At 36.9% G+C, this 12,767-nt stretch overlaps 1 protein-coding gene across 1 annotated transcript; it reads left to right on the top strand.

The window, feature by feature from the left end:
• The first annotated feature begins 2,752 nt into the window (after positions 1 to 2,752).
• On the top strand, positions 2,753 to 12,585 carry LOC106163428 (macrophage metalloelastase-like). The gene is made up of 10 exons (XM_086999231.1): positions 2,753 to 3,071; positions 6,227 to 6,362; positions 6,665 to 6,763; positions 7,131 to 7,231; positions 8,617 to 8,833; positions 9,090 to 9,248; positions 9,420 to 9,689; positions 9,912 to 10,066; positions 10,394 to 10,550; positions 11,816 to 12,585. Exons 1-10 carry the CDS (start codon positions 2,877 to 2,879, stop codon positions 12,088 to 12,090), a joined length of 1,764 nt encoding a protein of 587 aa, XP_086855357.1. The 5' UTR covers positions 2,753 to 2,876; the 3' UTR covers positions 12,091 to 12,585.
• Positions 12,586 to 12,767: the final 182 nt, after the last annotated feature.

Here is a 12,767-nt window from a genome sequence, read left to right as displayed (position 1 = left end):
ACATCAAAAAAGTCGCCTAGGTAAAAGCTTAAAAACATTGCGCATGCGGTTTTATATGAATAACAAACGAGCGACGATCTTGTAAAAAAATACCGCACGCACACTTGTTTTCACTCGCGGGATTCAATTTCAGTTTCTATTAGACAAGGTTCTGATTTGAATTTTAACCTTTCGACCCGCTGACTTTGATTTACTTCGCTAGTATCTATAAGGTTCCAAATATGTTTAACTCTCGCTGCTGCGTAATTGCGCTCCATTTCATGTTCCAAGTGCATTGTACGAACCATTCGTTTTAGATCCCTTTACTAAAACTAAAAGGATGCAGAAGCGGGGAGTTTGTAAGTAAATGGACATCAAGCTGAGAGGAACGGAAATTCCAATTCTTAAGTCTGATATTAAAAAAAGCGTTTTCTGATCGGGACATCCCACGTAACATTCAGATAACTAAATTAACTTACGCGACTTGACTGTGTACTGCATTGGATGTTTTTCTTGATTTTGCCCTCACTGATAATGTTCTCCCAGAAACATTTCAGAAGGTCTTTCGAAAGGCGGGGGATTTGATGTAAAAAAAAATGGGATGTTTATTTGAACTCGTTTTAATTTAGAAGAAGGCATTACATAAACCCTAATTATAGCGATACAAGGTGGTAAAAATGTAATCACTGTGCGTAATGCCGAAGCAATGTGCGTTAACACTCGGGGATCAGCAATTCTACAAAAATATTTGTGAAAACGGAAGAAATATGCCAACATTCTGGTTCTTTTACAGTTCAGAATTATAAAGGCATGATCTAAGCCCAGGGTGATGTTTCCTTTAATCCATTACAGCACAGTTCAGTAACTATGTGTTTGTCATTGGAAGACAAGACCACCTAGGCCCGTAGCCAGAAATATCAAAGGGGGGGGGGTCTTTTTCTGAAAAAGTGGACCTTTTACCATGAAACCTTCATGTACCTAGATAAAAATTTTACCCAGACGGGACCTTTTCCCAGCAAAAACGTGGGCTTCCTGCAGTTTACACCAGAGAAGAAAGGGCAGACACAGCTATACGTTACATGTTACCTCGTCTTGCCCTATGAGGCTTAGTTTTTTCCCCACAAGATTATATAATATTATGGACAGCAAAAGGTGAAAGGAAATTTTGTCGAGGATGTTTGTAACTAATGGATAGTGATGTTGTTGTCGGCGAGTCCTGTTCTTGTTGCTGCTTATGTTTTCTCATCTACACGAAATTTCGAAAACTTGCCGCTCTGTGACCACTTTCTATCACACATTTTAGAGTGTCATGATCTGACCCTGCCATATTTTTTTTCTTCTGTTTTTAATATAATAATTATGCATTTCTTCGCACCAAACAATATAACACTGAAACAGATGGAGTATCTGTTCTAATATTGACCCAAACAGAGAGAGGCCAATAGTGGTCATAAAGCCAGGTTCACAAAGAAATAAAAAAAGTCATCATGACATGAGCCTACTTCCTACACACATGTATATCTCTGCTCTCAATCAGTGGTCAGAGATGTCTTAAAGCAAATGTAGATCCTGAAACCCGCTGTCCCCACACCAGGTAGCGCGCACTAAAGTCGTCACATGTATTTGAGAAAAACAGCCAAAGGGAGACAAGATGCAATTAAAAAGGATTCGGTGAACTTTGTTATAAAGGTCTGGCCTGAGGAATCATGAACATGAATGAAACCAGATGGTATAATATTCCTTTACCCCAGAGTTACGGGAAGTTCAGTGCTTGGGGGGTTGATTCGACTGTGCTCACTTCATTCTATGTGTACGTGAATGCATATGGGGTCTCCGAGGCTTGTTTGCTGAAAAAATTTAGTTACATAACAAGACAGAGGGAATTATTGGAAATTAAAAAGTGTCATTTAATTTCCATTTGTTATGCCTTTCTCATTGAACATGATTTTATTACCTATATCGCAAACAGTTGGAACGTCCTCTTATTGCTTGCATTGTCAATGATAACTCATTTCTCACACGAACCTGCAGAAATAAGCACATTTAACCCCCACTTAGACTTTCGCAGCAGTAGTAGTTCAAGATAAGCACACAATCAGACACATACCTGTATTTTTTTCTGTGTCATGCGAATGCTGTCGTTGTATTAAGGGTTTGCGTTGGGCACGCAAATGTGGGGAGTTTACTGACAATGTACTAGTTAAAATGACTGAATCCCTGCAGATTCAGAATTATTTCACCCCCGCAGTAGCGTCCTTACGAAAATGAGAAATATGTTTAGAATTTTCACATGGCAATCCTTAAATCGTTCACCACTTATAGTGTGACTTTGTACCAGAATGAAACGAACGCTATCTGGCATTAAACCTTCCTTCCATTTCTTGACTGCATTACCCCTTGCTCTGTTGCCAGAATCATTGCAACGATATCGCTCTAAAGCTAACAAAACAAACAAAATAAAAATAAATCTGATTTTTAACGTTTACTCGATATTTCCCATTATCTTGCAAAATTGACTCTTAGAACTAATGTTATTATTCTATTTTCTGTGCTTTTTCAATTATAGTAGTTTATATAGGAAACAATTATGCTCGTTTATATAGTAAACAAATCATTAAAAAATACAGGTAAGAGTCAGGTGATTCCATTGCTAAGAGCATGACCATCTTGCTTCCATTAATGATATTGTGTTCATTAAACAGTTTTCCTCAACTTTTCGACGTCACGTGGTTTCCCAAGAAACATTCCAGATTGGCGATAATTTATAGCCAATGGCTGAAATGTGGCATTTTCTCTTGACCCTCCTCACAGAAAACTAGTGCAGCGAAAGACTGCCATAACTTTTTGAACTGTTTTGCGTTCGCTTAGTTCAGTCGACCAATAGCTGACTCACTGTTATGTTGCCGTTTTCCGTATCCCGGGAATTCTTGGTATTTTTCGTACCACTTCTTTTGACCTGCTCGGTGTTTGCGGGGAACAGAGGCGTGGTACCACAGAGAAAAAAGGACGATACAGACAGTAGCCCCTGGGAGCTGGGAGGGACATATTATAAGCACGCACGAACCAAAATTACCACTACCCAAGATGCTGCGGTGAGTGATGAAACATTGAGCCTTAGGCAGGCATTAAAAAAATTCACTTTCGGGACAAAGTTGAATGGGCCACCTTCAGTACTGTAGACACCCATCCCTCCAGGGAATTTCGAATGTCAAATCATTGGTGTATTAAATCTGATTTCACATCTATTACACAATTTAAGAGCAGAGTTCCGTATTTGTTTTAACTCTGAACTATGTTAGCCAATTTAATGAATAACAGCATGTTATGGCAAAGATAAGAGTTTCTTTACAAACAATCTTTTATTTTTGATGTTGCTACTTCTAGTTACGAGTTTAAAAGGAAAGAGGAAAGGCAGATGGTTGCGACGGAGTTTTCCCATAAAAATTATGAATGTGATGAATCTTTTATCACTTGCACACACACATGTATTGCGACTGAAGAAAAGTTATCTCTTTTTTGATTTTTTTTTTTTTTTTTTTGCAAAATCAGTACCACATGGAACAAATTTCGAATAGAAAATTAAGACCTGATGCATACTTTTGCTCGTTTTGCGTATGAGTGCACGTTATTTTTTCTTTAATCATTTCTGGTACATTCATCTTCAAGTTTGTTTTAAAACGTAAGCTTCTTCTTTTTTCTGTCCATATCTCTTTACGGTCTGAATGACATCAAGCAATTTTTCTTTGAACTCCAGCCAGATTTATACAGGCATATAGAGCCTACAACGGAAGCTATGTTTTAGAATTTTTCGCTAAACGATAAAGGTAAAATGAAAATATTTTTCCAAGGCAGAACATATTCGCATGCCTTATCATAACCTCCAGCCTTACAGCTAGATTACATCCACCGTTCACGTAATTAGATAAGAACACTTGGAGAATGTCCCTAGTCTTGATATTTACCAGGGCGCCGAGGCTAGAAAAGAAAACAAACGTAATTGAACACCATTGCCAAGTGTCGTAATGACATTGTAAGGTGATGTAATACATATGAAGAGACCTGATGATACAAACTAAACCACGTTTGTTTGACCGTAGGCTGACGCAAATGAAAGACTAAGACCCTTCTTTCAAAGAAAATTTGAGTTTCAACAGTACGGATGGACATACACATGCGTTTTAAATTCGATCATTATTTTCATTATTTCTGTTTCTAAGGACCAAACTATCTGCACTCTCTTAAGTTCTTGTGGTATAACACGGAACATTTAAAATCTTGTTTTGCTGTCAACGTTGAAGATCCTCCAAAAGCCATTTTATGCGCTCACTTACACTAGAGTAAAAGTTGCTTAAGAATTGTCTAAAATTGACACAAATCCAAATCTATATAAATATCTTATTTTCAATATTCCACAGATTGTTTACCTAACAGATGACAAGGAGACAAAGGACATTTTTGTGAACAAAGCTTAATTTCCGTATTAACCTTTAAAATTCGCGTCATCATGAACGCACACACGTTTCTTAGAGACAGAATGTACTTAACAGACTTCTATAGCGATTTGATAGCATAGAATTCTGATCTTGATTTAAACTTCCAGTACTCCTGATGCACCGCATTCTAAAAAGCAATAAAACCAATAAAAAGAACGCCGTAGCTGGGTGGAGCTGCACTCTGTCCACACATGATGCACATATATTACCTAAGTATTTACGGGATAAGATAACATAAAAAGTGACCAGCACAAAAAATATGGTTTGGAACGAATCAGTTAACTTTACATGACGTAAAGCAAACCATGCTTGATTCACAAACGTCTGTGCGAATTATTAACCAAAATAACATTGACGTAAAAATGAACCACTTTACAAAGAATTGGCACAGTTTTCCTGATCAAGCCCATAGTAAAGAGTATGAAATTTGCTCATTTGCTGCAGCCTGCAATGTTACGCCTTCTAAATATAATAATAATGATGATAATTTATTAAAACATAGAATTATAAGGCACCAAGTTATGCAAAGGCATATTGTCTACTATTAATTGACATTTTCTCTTTTTAAAATCATTGTTTTACCTGATCGTATTATATTTTTGAGGTTTAAGTAAAAATCAAAGTCCAAATGTTTTAAGTGTCATCATTCTTTCAACGTTGCCTTTCAGGTGTATATTTCACATGATTCTTAATATTAAGGCAGTTACCTTACACATGTGACAGAGATTACGTGCTAAATGAACGTATGTCTCTTATATGTAGCACTGGGAAAGTGTTACACCATATCCTAAATTAAAAACACAGTGAAAATAGTAAACGTTAATCAGATAGGGGTTTATAAACGTGAATACACCATTAGTATTTCATTAAACATTGATGTATACCGCACCTTGGTAAATCCACTTGAATGTCTCTCAGTTGCCAAGAACTTCCGCGAAACGATTACGTCGAATTATTTCTTAGGTTAGATCTCAACTTAAAACATATTAGCTAGTCAATCAGCAGCTTCAACTGAAATTTGGATATTTGATTCACATCATTCACAGGGGCGAATCCAGGATTATTTGAAGTGGGTTCCGGAACGAACCCCACACCCCCTTGGTGTGGGGTTCGGGGCCTGCTAAAGGGCCCCGAAAACTTTTGGTGTTTTGAGGAGCAAACAGTGCCCTTTGGTAGGGTTAAAAATAATTATTTAGCTAGTCAAAATTCTAATTTCAAGAAGGGAATATTGGTGTGATATATTTTTCAGAAACCGAAGGGGGTCAGGACCTGCCCCCCCCCCCCGACCCCTCCTCTAAATCCGCCACTGATTCATATACCGAGTCCTGATTTATTTTTTCTTTTAAAACACTACTTATCTGAATGCTACCTTTCGCCTTTTTCTTGGAATTTTGCCAAGTGAACACTGCGAAGTGTTTGTATACTTACATGAGTCCAATATTTTGGTATATCCACACATTGCAAATAACGTAATCGGCAGGTCCCAGGACATCAAAGAAGCCAGAGTTGGAAGGACTCCAAAGCTGCTGCACTTTCCCTAGGTTCCGTGGTTATATTCGTGTTTGTCTCGCACGCTGTTAACACCGTACACTTGCCGTAGGTGGGGTGGGCGGGGTGGGCGGGGTAGGAGATGTTTACACGCCCCTATCCCCCCCTCCAACACATAATACCATTGACTTTAAAAACAGAAAAAATATATTCATTTTTTAAATAGAACATTATATATTGAATTGTTTTTGTTGTTTGTCTTATAGAATTACCTCTGGGAGTACGGTTACATGACCGAAAGAGACATTCGGAGATTTGAAAGTCTCTCTGAAAGCGATGCGACGAGATTAGTCAACAGTAAATTGATGCGATTTCAGACCATGGGAAATATACGGGCGAAAGGTAAGCTAGAACAACAGAGTGATTGGTCTGATTGAAAATCTTTCATCGGAATTTAAATATACTATACACTAAGCTTTATTATCACGAAATGCAGCATTCAAAATTTTACAAAAAGCTCAATTTTTTTAACCTTTGAAAGTTCTTTGATAATTTAGTTATCTACTCTTTTTAATGTGAATCATGACTACTCTACCAAATGATTAAAAATGAAAATGTAAATTTTCGTAACGTCTTTAATGTGTGCTATAGAATTTGCACTTATTGGGATAGAACTCACCGTTGAAACTTTTCTCCTAAATCAGGCTCGCTTGACAGGAATACAATAGCACTGATGAACCAGCCAAGATGTGGAAATAAAGATACTGAAAGACCGATCCGTAACAATATTCCTTTAAAACTAAGTAAGAGAACCGCTAAACTTTAGTAGGCCCACATGTATGAAAGCAATTTGGAATGTTTGACAATTTATGATAAACAAACACAATTTGTCTTTTTAGATATTAGAGGGAGTGCGTGCTTTAAAGTATATGCTATTTAGAAAGTAGCATGATAAGGAAAGTTGAGATGATGATGCCAATTTTAATATAATTAAAAAAAAAGCACTTTTCAATATTGGGAGTTAAATATATGCGAAATTTTAGCATTTCTTTTGAAATTTTACATAAAAAGAAAAAGCAATAATATTTGGAGGACGCCAATACATTATCACAGAGTTTGTCGGTTTTTTATCCCCTTTTTTCTTATTTGACAAGTGCACCTTTTTTCCAGGTTGCATTCGCGAGAAAGCAGTCGTTACTTATGCAGTTATGTCTTACACGAGAGATCTACCACAGCACACTGTACAGACAGAAATTGCAAGGGCGTTCGAGGTAGAGCACTACTTTTTACATATTGTTGCCTTACCCAACTTTTGATAAAAAATGTTAACTCTGCTCTCAAGCTGCTCCTGTATGCAATTACATTTAAATATACCTGTAGATTAAATATATTATATTATATATATAAGAAATACTTCCACTTGTTACTGTAGATTATGTATACTGTATAAGGTAATTATGAAACATATAATTACATTTGTGTTTGAAAGCCTGATATCACATAAGTGGGATAATAGGTCTAGATATATATTACATGTATGTATAACACAAGTAGTTTAGAGGGCCTGCAAAATGTACTGAAACATTTTAGTGCTCAATAAATTATTATTATTATTATTATATTAGGCATTGCGAGAAGTACATGCACATCTAACACATTTTAAAACCACTAGATTCTAAAAATCGGACAGAAATTGCAAAGGTGTATTATTTTGCTATTGGCAGACCAACACTGTGTTCATTTCTGTTCAACACAATGTTTATTAAGGATATACGTAAAAATGTTTTACATTTGAATTAACTACCTTTTCCCCTCTTCTCTTGTCTTGAGGCAAGAAACAGCGTGTTTCATTGCATCAACTCGAGCGGCTTTCTACAAGTATAATGTCATGTAGTTAATACGTTTACGATTACCCTTCTTAAATTAGCTTTGCTTTTATATAAGAGAATCAGACTACGGAGGCCCGCCGCACCGTTACTCAATCTGCGTGCGCTATTTGATTATAAGCAGGTTAACCGGGTGGTTGGCATTACAAATTGATCAAATGCGAAACACGAAATGTTGGCGAGGTATTGACAATTTTAGATATGGCAAAATAGAAAACGTATATGACAACTCTGCAGTTTTTTTTTCAAATAAAACAACCACTTGCAGTGGCGGACCAGGATGTCAAGTAGAATCCAACGCCTCTCCTTCCAACAGTGTTCTCTTTTTCAATAGACAATAGGCCCTACACTTGACGTCAATTACCAGTACTGAACAAGGAACATTCTCTTGTGTGCCTTGTCTCCTTTTTTGGGAAGGATCGGGGTTCAATTCGCCATTTACGCCAGTTATGAAAGGGGGTTGCCCTGAAGCCTATTATAACTATACCTAATTGAAAGGTTTAACACTTTGTCAGTTCGCTTTGTATTCCTATATGTATCAATTGGCGTTAAAACCACTTCACACAGTGAAACTAAAATTACGATCATAGCTTTGTAACTGAAGGTTTGATAAGTTCCATTATCTTATGATTATAATGATGATAATGATAAGTTTTTAAACTTAAAATTAGGACGAATTTATCAAAAATAGAACGAAACGATCAGATAGATTTACAGGCTCACTATATGAATTGTTTCTAATCATTTAGATAACTGTTTTTATCTTTTAGGAATGGTCAGACGTTATATCAATTACCTTTGAAGAGACAAATGGCACTAGTGATATTGAGATTAATTTTGTCGACGGGTTTCATACGTATTCACCCATGTTTGACGGTGCTGGTGGCACGGTGGCGAAGGCAATGTTCGACTTAACTGGCCAAGGCGGAGAGTGTGGAACTATATACATTGATGAAGGAGAATTGTGGACAAAACAATCGCCCAGAGGTAATAGTCCGGTTTGTGATTACAGAACAGTTCACAGAAAGGTTACTGAAAATATTACACAAACTGCCAGGTGTTTTCAATGACACTTTCATAATAATCTTTTTGTAAGGATGCCTTTCGCAAGAAAAGTTCAGTTGAATTTTTTTTCCACGCATATAATTATAAATCACACGAAATCGGGAAATCCGAATTGTTCAAAGAGCCAAGGTAGAGTGTAGCAGTCTATGTGAAGTATTAATCTAAATAAGTGTTCTAGGCTTGGACCTGTATACAGTGATGGTGCATGAAATTGGACATTTGATTGGTCTCACTCACTCTGCTGACCCCGACAGCATCATGTGGCCATGGTTCGACACAAAGACTACGCTAGAAGACTTGAAGGCAAGACGGAGGCAAAAGTTGGACGTCGTAATCGGTACATTGCGTTTTTAATGGCCTAGTCATTTCATAACAGATAGATTTGTCACAATATTATCAATAAAATCGTTAATTTTAGAAGTATTGTCTTCGTTAAATCTATTTAAATAGGTATGACATTCGTAATGCATTTTTATGAGCCAAAAAGAAACGCTTGCTCAGTTTTTAGATTCAGATAGAAGGCATCCCGCTGCGTCTGTTAAGCAAATGGCCGCCCGTCAGCACACAGCATCAGCACAACGAGATGAGGTTGCCGTCCAGCCCGAAAATGATGTTCAAAACACTGAGTCTCATAAATGGACAGAAAATAATAGTGTCCTTCAAACAAACATCCTGAATGTTGGGCGTGGACCAGAACTTTTGAATGGAGTCACCGTCTGCCCGTCTGCCATTGATGCCATAACCGTTGCTGCCAATGGAAAAACGTATGCATTCAAAGGTAGTCTATAAAGCCAGATCATTAGTGCGTATTGAAACATCTTGTGCCGGCTTATGTTGTTCTTTATGTTTAAATGAAAACACAGAGGTTTTTTTGTTTAAAGTCTAATGGATTGGAGAAAGAAAAAAAATGAAGTTTGTGAATTGTGAATAAAATTGTACTTTGTTCAGTCTGTACATAATGCATTTGTTGTAAACTTACAATTTGTTGGGACTCTTTCAGATGGAAATGTCTATATGCTAAATAAATCTACGTTTGGAATTGAAGACGGTTTCCCACGTCCAATCGCAAGTGTATTTGGCGACAATGCTCCTGGTCGTGTAGACGCGGCAGTGACTTTGTACTATTACGGAGTTCCATTCACATACTTATTTCAGGTAGGATGACGCAAGTAGTTTTTTGCTAAATATGAAACTACGCGTAACTAATAGCTCGTTCATAGTTACTTGATGATATTAGAATTCGGCAAGCTCATCCAGGCGAGGTTTAAGCACTGGAACTATAAAATAATATAGTACTGCCACTTCCAAGAACCTTTATCTGTTTCACGAACCTTCATCTATGTCTCCCACAAATAGAATATGCTTTCCTATTTTGGACCTCGAGCGATTTTGTTTTTGTGTTATTTTGCAAAAAAAAATAGTTTTCGTCATATCGCAAATTATATCAGAGCATAAACTGAAATAATTTATCTTATACCTTAGGATCGCCAATACTGGCGGTACAGAGAAGGCTTTCATGGTGAAATATATGCTGACAAGGGATACCCACGTTCTATAGTACAAGGCTGGGCATTGCATATACCCCATTTAGACGCTGTGGTGGAATGGGAACGAAAGTCATTTCTTCTTTTCTTTCAAGGTAGCAAAACATTTTTGTCGGTTCATTTTTCTCTGTGTTCTGAGTTTCACTTATACTATCAGTAATCACTTTCATCGCAATCTCTTATATAGATACTCACAACTATTTTGATAAACCCCAAATCTTGCCAGAGAGTTTTCGGCTGTGGTGGAATGGGAATAGAATTAATTTTTTTTCTTTCAAGGTAGAAGAAAATGATTTTTTGATAGTTAATTTATCTTAGTTTGTTATATACACCATTGATCAAAAAGGTTACCCCACTTCTTAGTCCAAGGTTGTTTCTTTGCAAACGATCACCTCACGCAAGCTCACAATTCTCGTCTGGTAAGTGATTAATTGCAGAAACGTATTGTTCTCGAACAACCTTCTTTGAGCCTTGATACTAACCTTAAATTTGCACCTGCTTCATGGATTGGAGTTAGCAATGCAGAGGAGATTCAAACGCCTAATAATCCAAACCAATCTCTCCAAGCTTTCCTGGATGAATTGGACAATTGTCCACAGAGCAGAATTCTTACCCTTGCTGAAGGCATGCCGCGCCGTCTACAGGTGATACTTTGCAGTACGCGCGGTAGACTCATGCTATTACACACGTGGCTTTAAAGGAGCACTTGCTGATGCTAATTGTTTGTAAATTTGATGACATTTGTTGGTGTCCTCTAAATTCATTGAAAATTTTCACCTCTGTTAAAATCACTGTAGAACATCATCCAAATGAGCGAGTGCATGTACATGCTCTAAATTTTAAGGAATGGTGTAAAATAAGGATAAATTCGCCGGTATTAGGCATTTCCTGTGCCATTTTTCATGTTAGATATAGTATCTAGAATAACAAAAACTGATCAAATTGTTTAAAGATATGAAGTGATCATTTGTAAACAAAAACACGTGGAATTGGAGGTGGGAAAACCTTTTGGACCAAGAGTGTTGATCATTAAGTTCATTTTAGTGGATATTCAAACCCGAAATCTTTCAAGAAAACATTTAGCACTTAGTCGTGTACTGTGAACCTTTTGTTCATTAAGCTTTTGGGTTTTAAGAGTTTCGCTTTATAGATCCATATAAACACGTTGAACTTTCATGTTCTTATGCTAAGATTTATTTGAACTTTTATTTTACTTGTTAGGCCTACAGTGTTGGATTTCCCTTTAATCAAATATATGTCACACTGCCTTTTAGTTATGATATGCTGATAAGCCTACATGTAATTTATTTAAACAAGGGAGCTTTATCAAACCATTTATGTTATTTTCCCACCTCCGTAGGTGACAACATTTATGGCCATGACGGCAAGGATCCCATCGAAAAAGGAAAGCCAAGACACATGAACGATTTTCCTCAGTTTCGTGCACTTCCAAAACAAAGACTTCGAGCTGCCATGAGGTCGGACAACCACAGGACATATTTCTTCTATGAAGATAAATATTACGTTTGGTCAAGGGCCGTATACGGACAAGCTAGAATGGCGGGCCCTTTCAGTATTGAATATGACTTTTTTAACTGCCAAGTCCCTCTTATCGGATCTGGAGCAATTAATTGATATTTCTGTGATTTTTGTAGTTTGTATAAAAAGGCAGCATTTTTAACTGCCGTTTTACGGTAGCAGCAAGCAAATATTATATTCTTCAAAATTCATTGCCGTTTTAATATACTGATACGTTTTACATTAATTGGTTATTGTCACATAGTTAATAAAAATGTTGATAATAATCCATAAAGATGCCTTCAATCTTCAATCCATTTATTACGTCAGTCTGATCACAACGACGGTGTCGTGAGCTACACTGGGTTTTTTGGCATCTGATTTTTGTATTTAGCGCTACGGGGATGTGACGTTAACTATAAAGCCATACATTTTGTGATATACCTAATCCCGTACAGTGCTATTGAGTGAAAATTCATCGAAAAGGTAGCAGTAAGTGTAGCAGCTAAATTTTAGTATCGGTCAGTGCATTTTTCTCATTTACGCTTTTTCGGGTAAGGAAGGTGAAGTGGAAATGTTAAATCCACATTTTTGCCGACTTAACAGTAGGGCCTACATTGTAGGCCTAGAGCGTAAAAAAAAAAAAAAAAAAAAAAAAAAAAAAAAAAAAAAAAAACAGGAGTTCAATTGTAATTTTCCCCCTCATCAAACAAATACCTAATGCATTTTTCCTTTCGCAGCAAACAAAATGGGTGCGAAAAAATAGGGTCAGTCGCGCTTGTTAACCATTTTAT

The sequence above is a fragment of the Lingula anatina genome, chromosome 1 (genome assembly GCF_051362555.1).
Source record: "Lingula anatina isolate TDL-2025a chromosome 1, LinAna3.0, whole genome shotgun sequence".
Lineage (NCBI taxonomy): Eukaryota > Metazoa > Brachiopoda > Lingulata > Lingulida > Lingulidae > Lingula > Lingula anatina.
Note: the sequence above shows the minus strand (reverse complement) of the source record. Positions and strands in the feature narration are given on the sequence as shown.

Excerpts from the sequence above, each read along its gene's own strand:
- LOC106163428 (XM_086999231.1), top strand. The coding sequence starts at position 2,877 with ATGTTGCCGTTTTCCGTATCCCGGGAATTCTTGGTATTTTTCGTACCA. Across the intron at positions 6,363-6,664 it reads GGGAAATATACGGGCGAAAG|GCTCGCTTGACAGGAATACA; the intron begins GTAAGCTAGAAC and ends CTCCTAAATCAG. Across the intron at positions 10,551-11,815 it reads ATTTCTTCTTTTCTTTCAAG|GTGACAACATTTATGGCCAT; the intron begins GTAGCAAAACAT and ends CCACCTCCGTAG.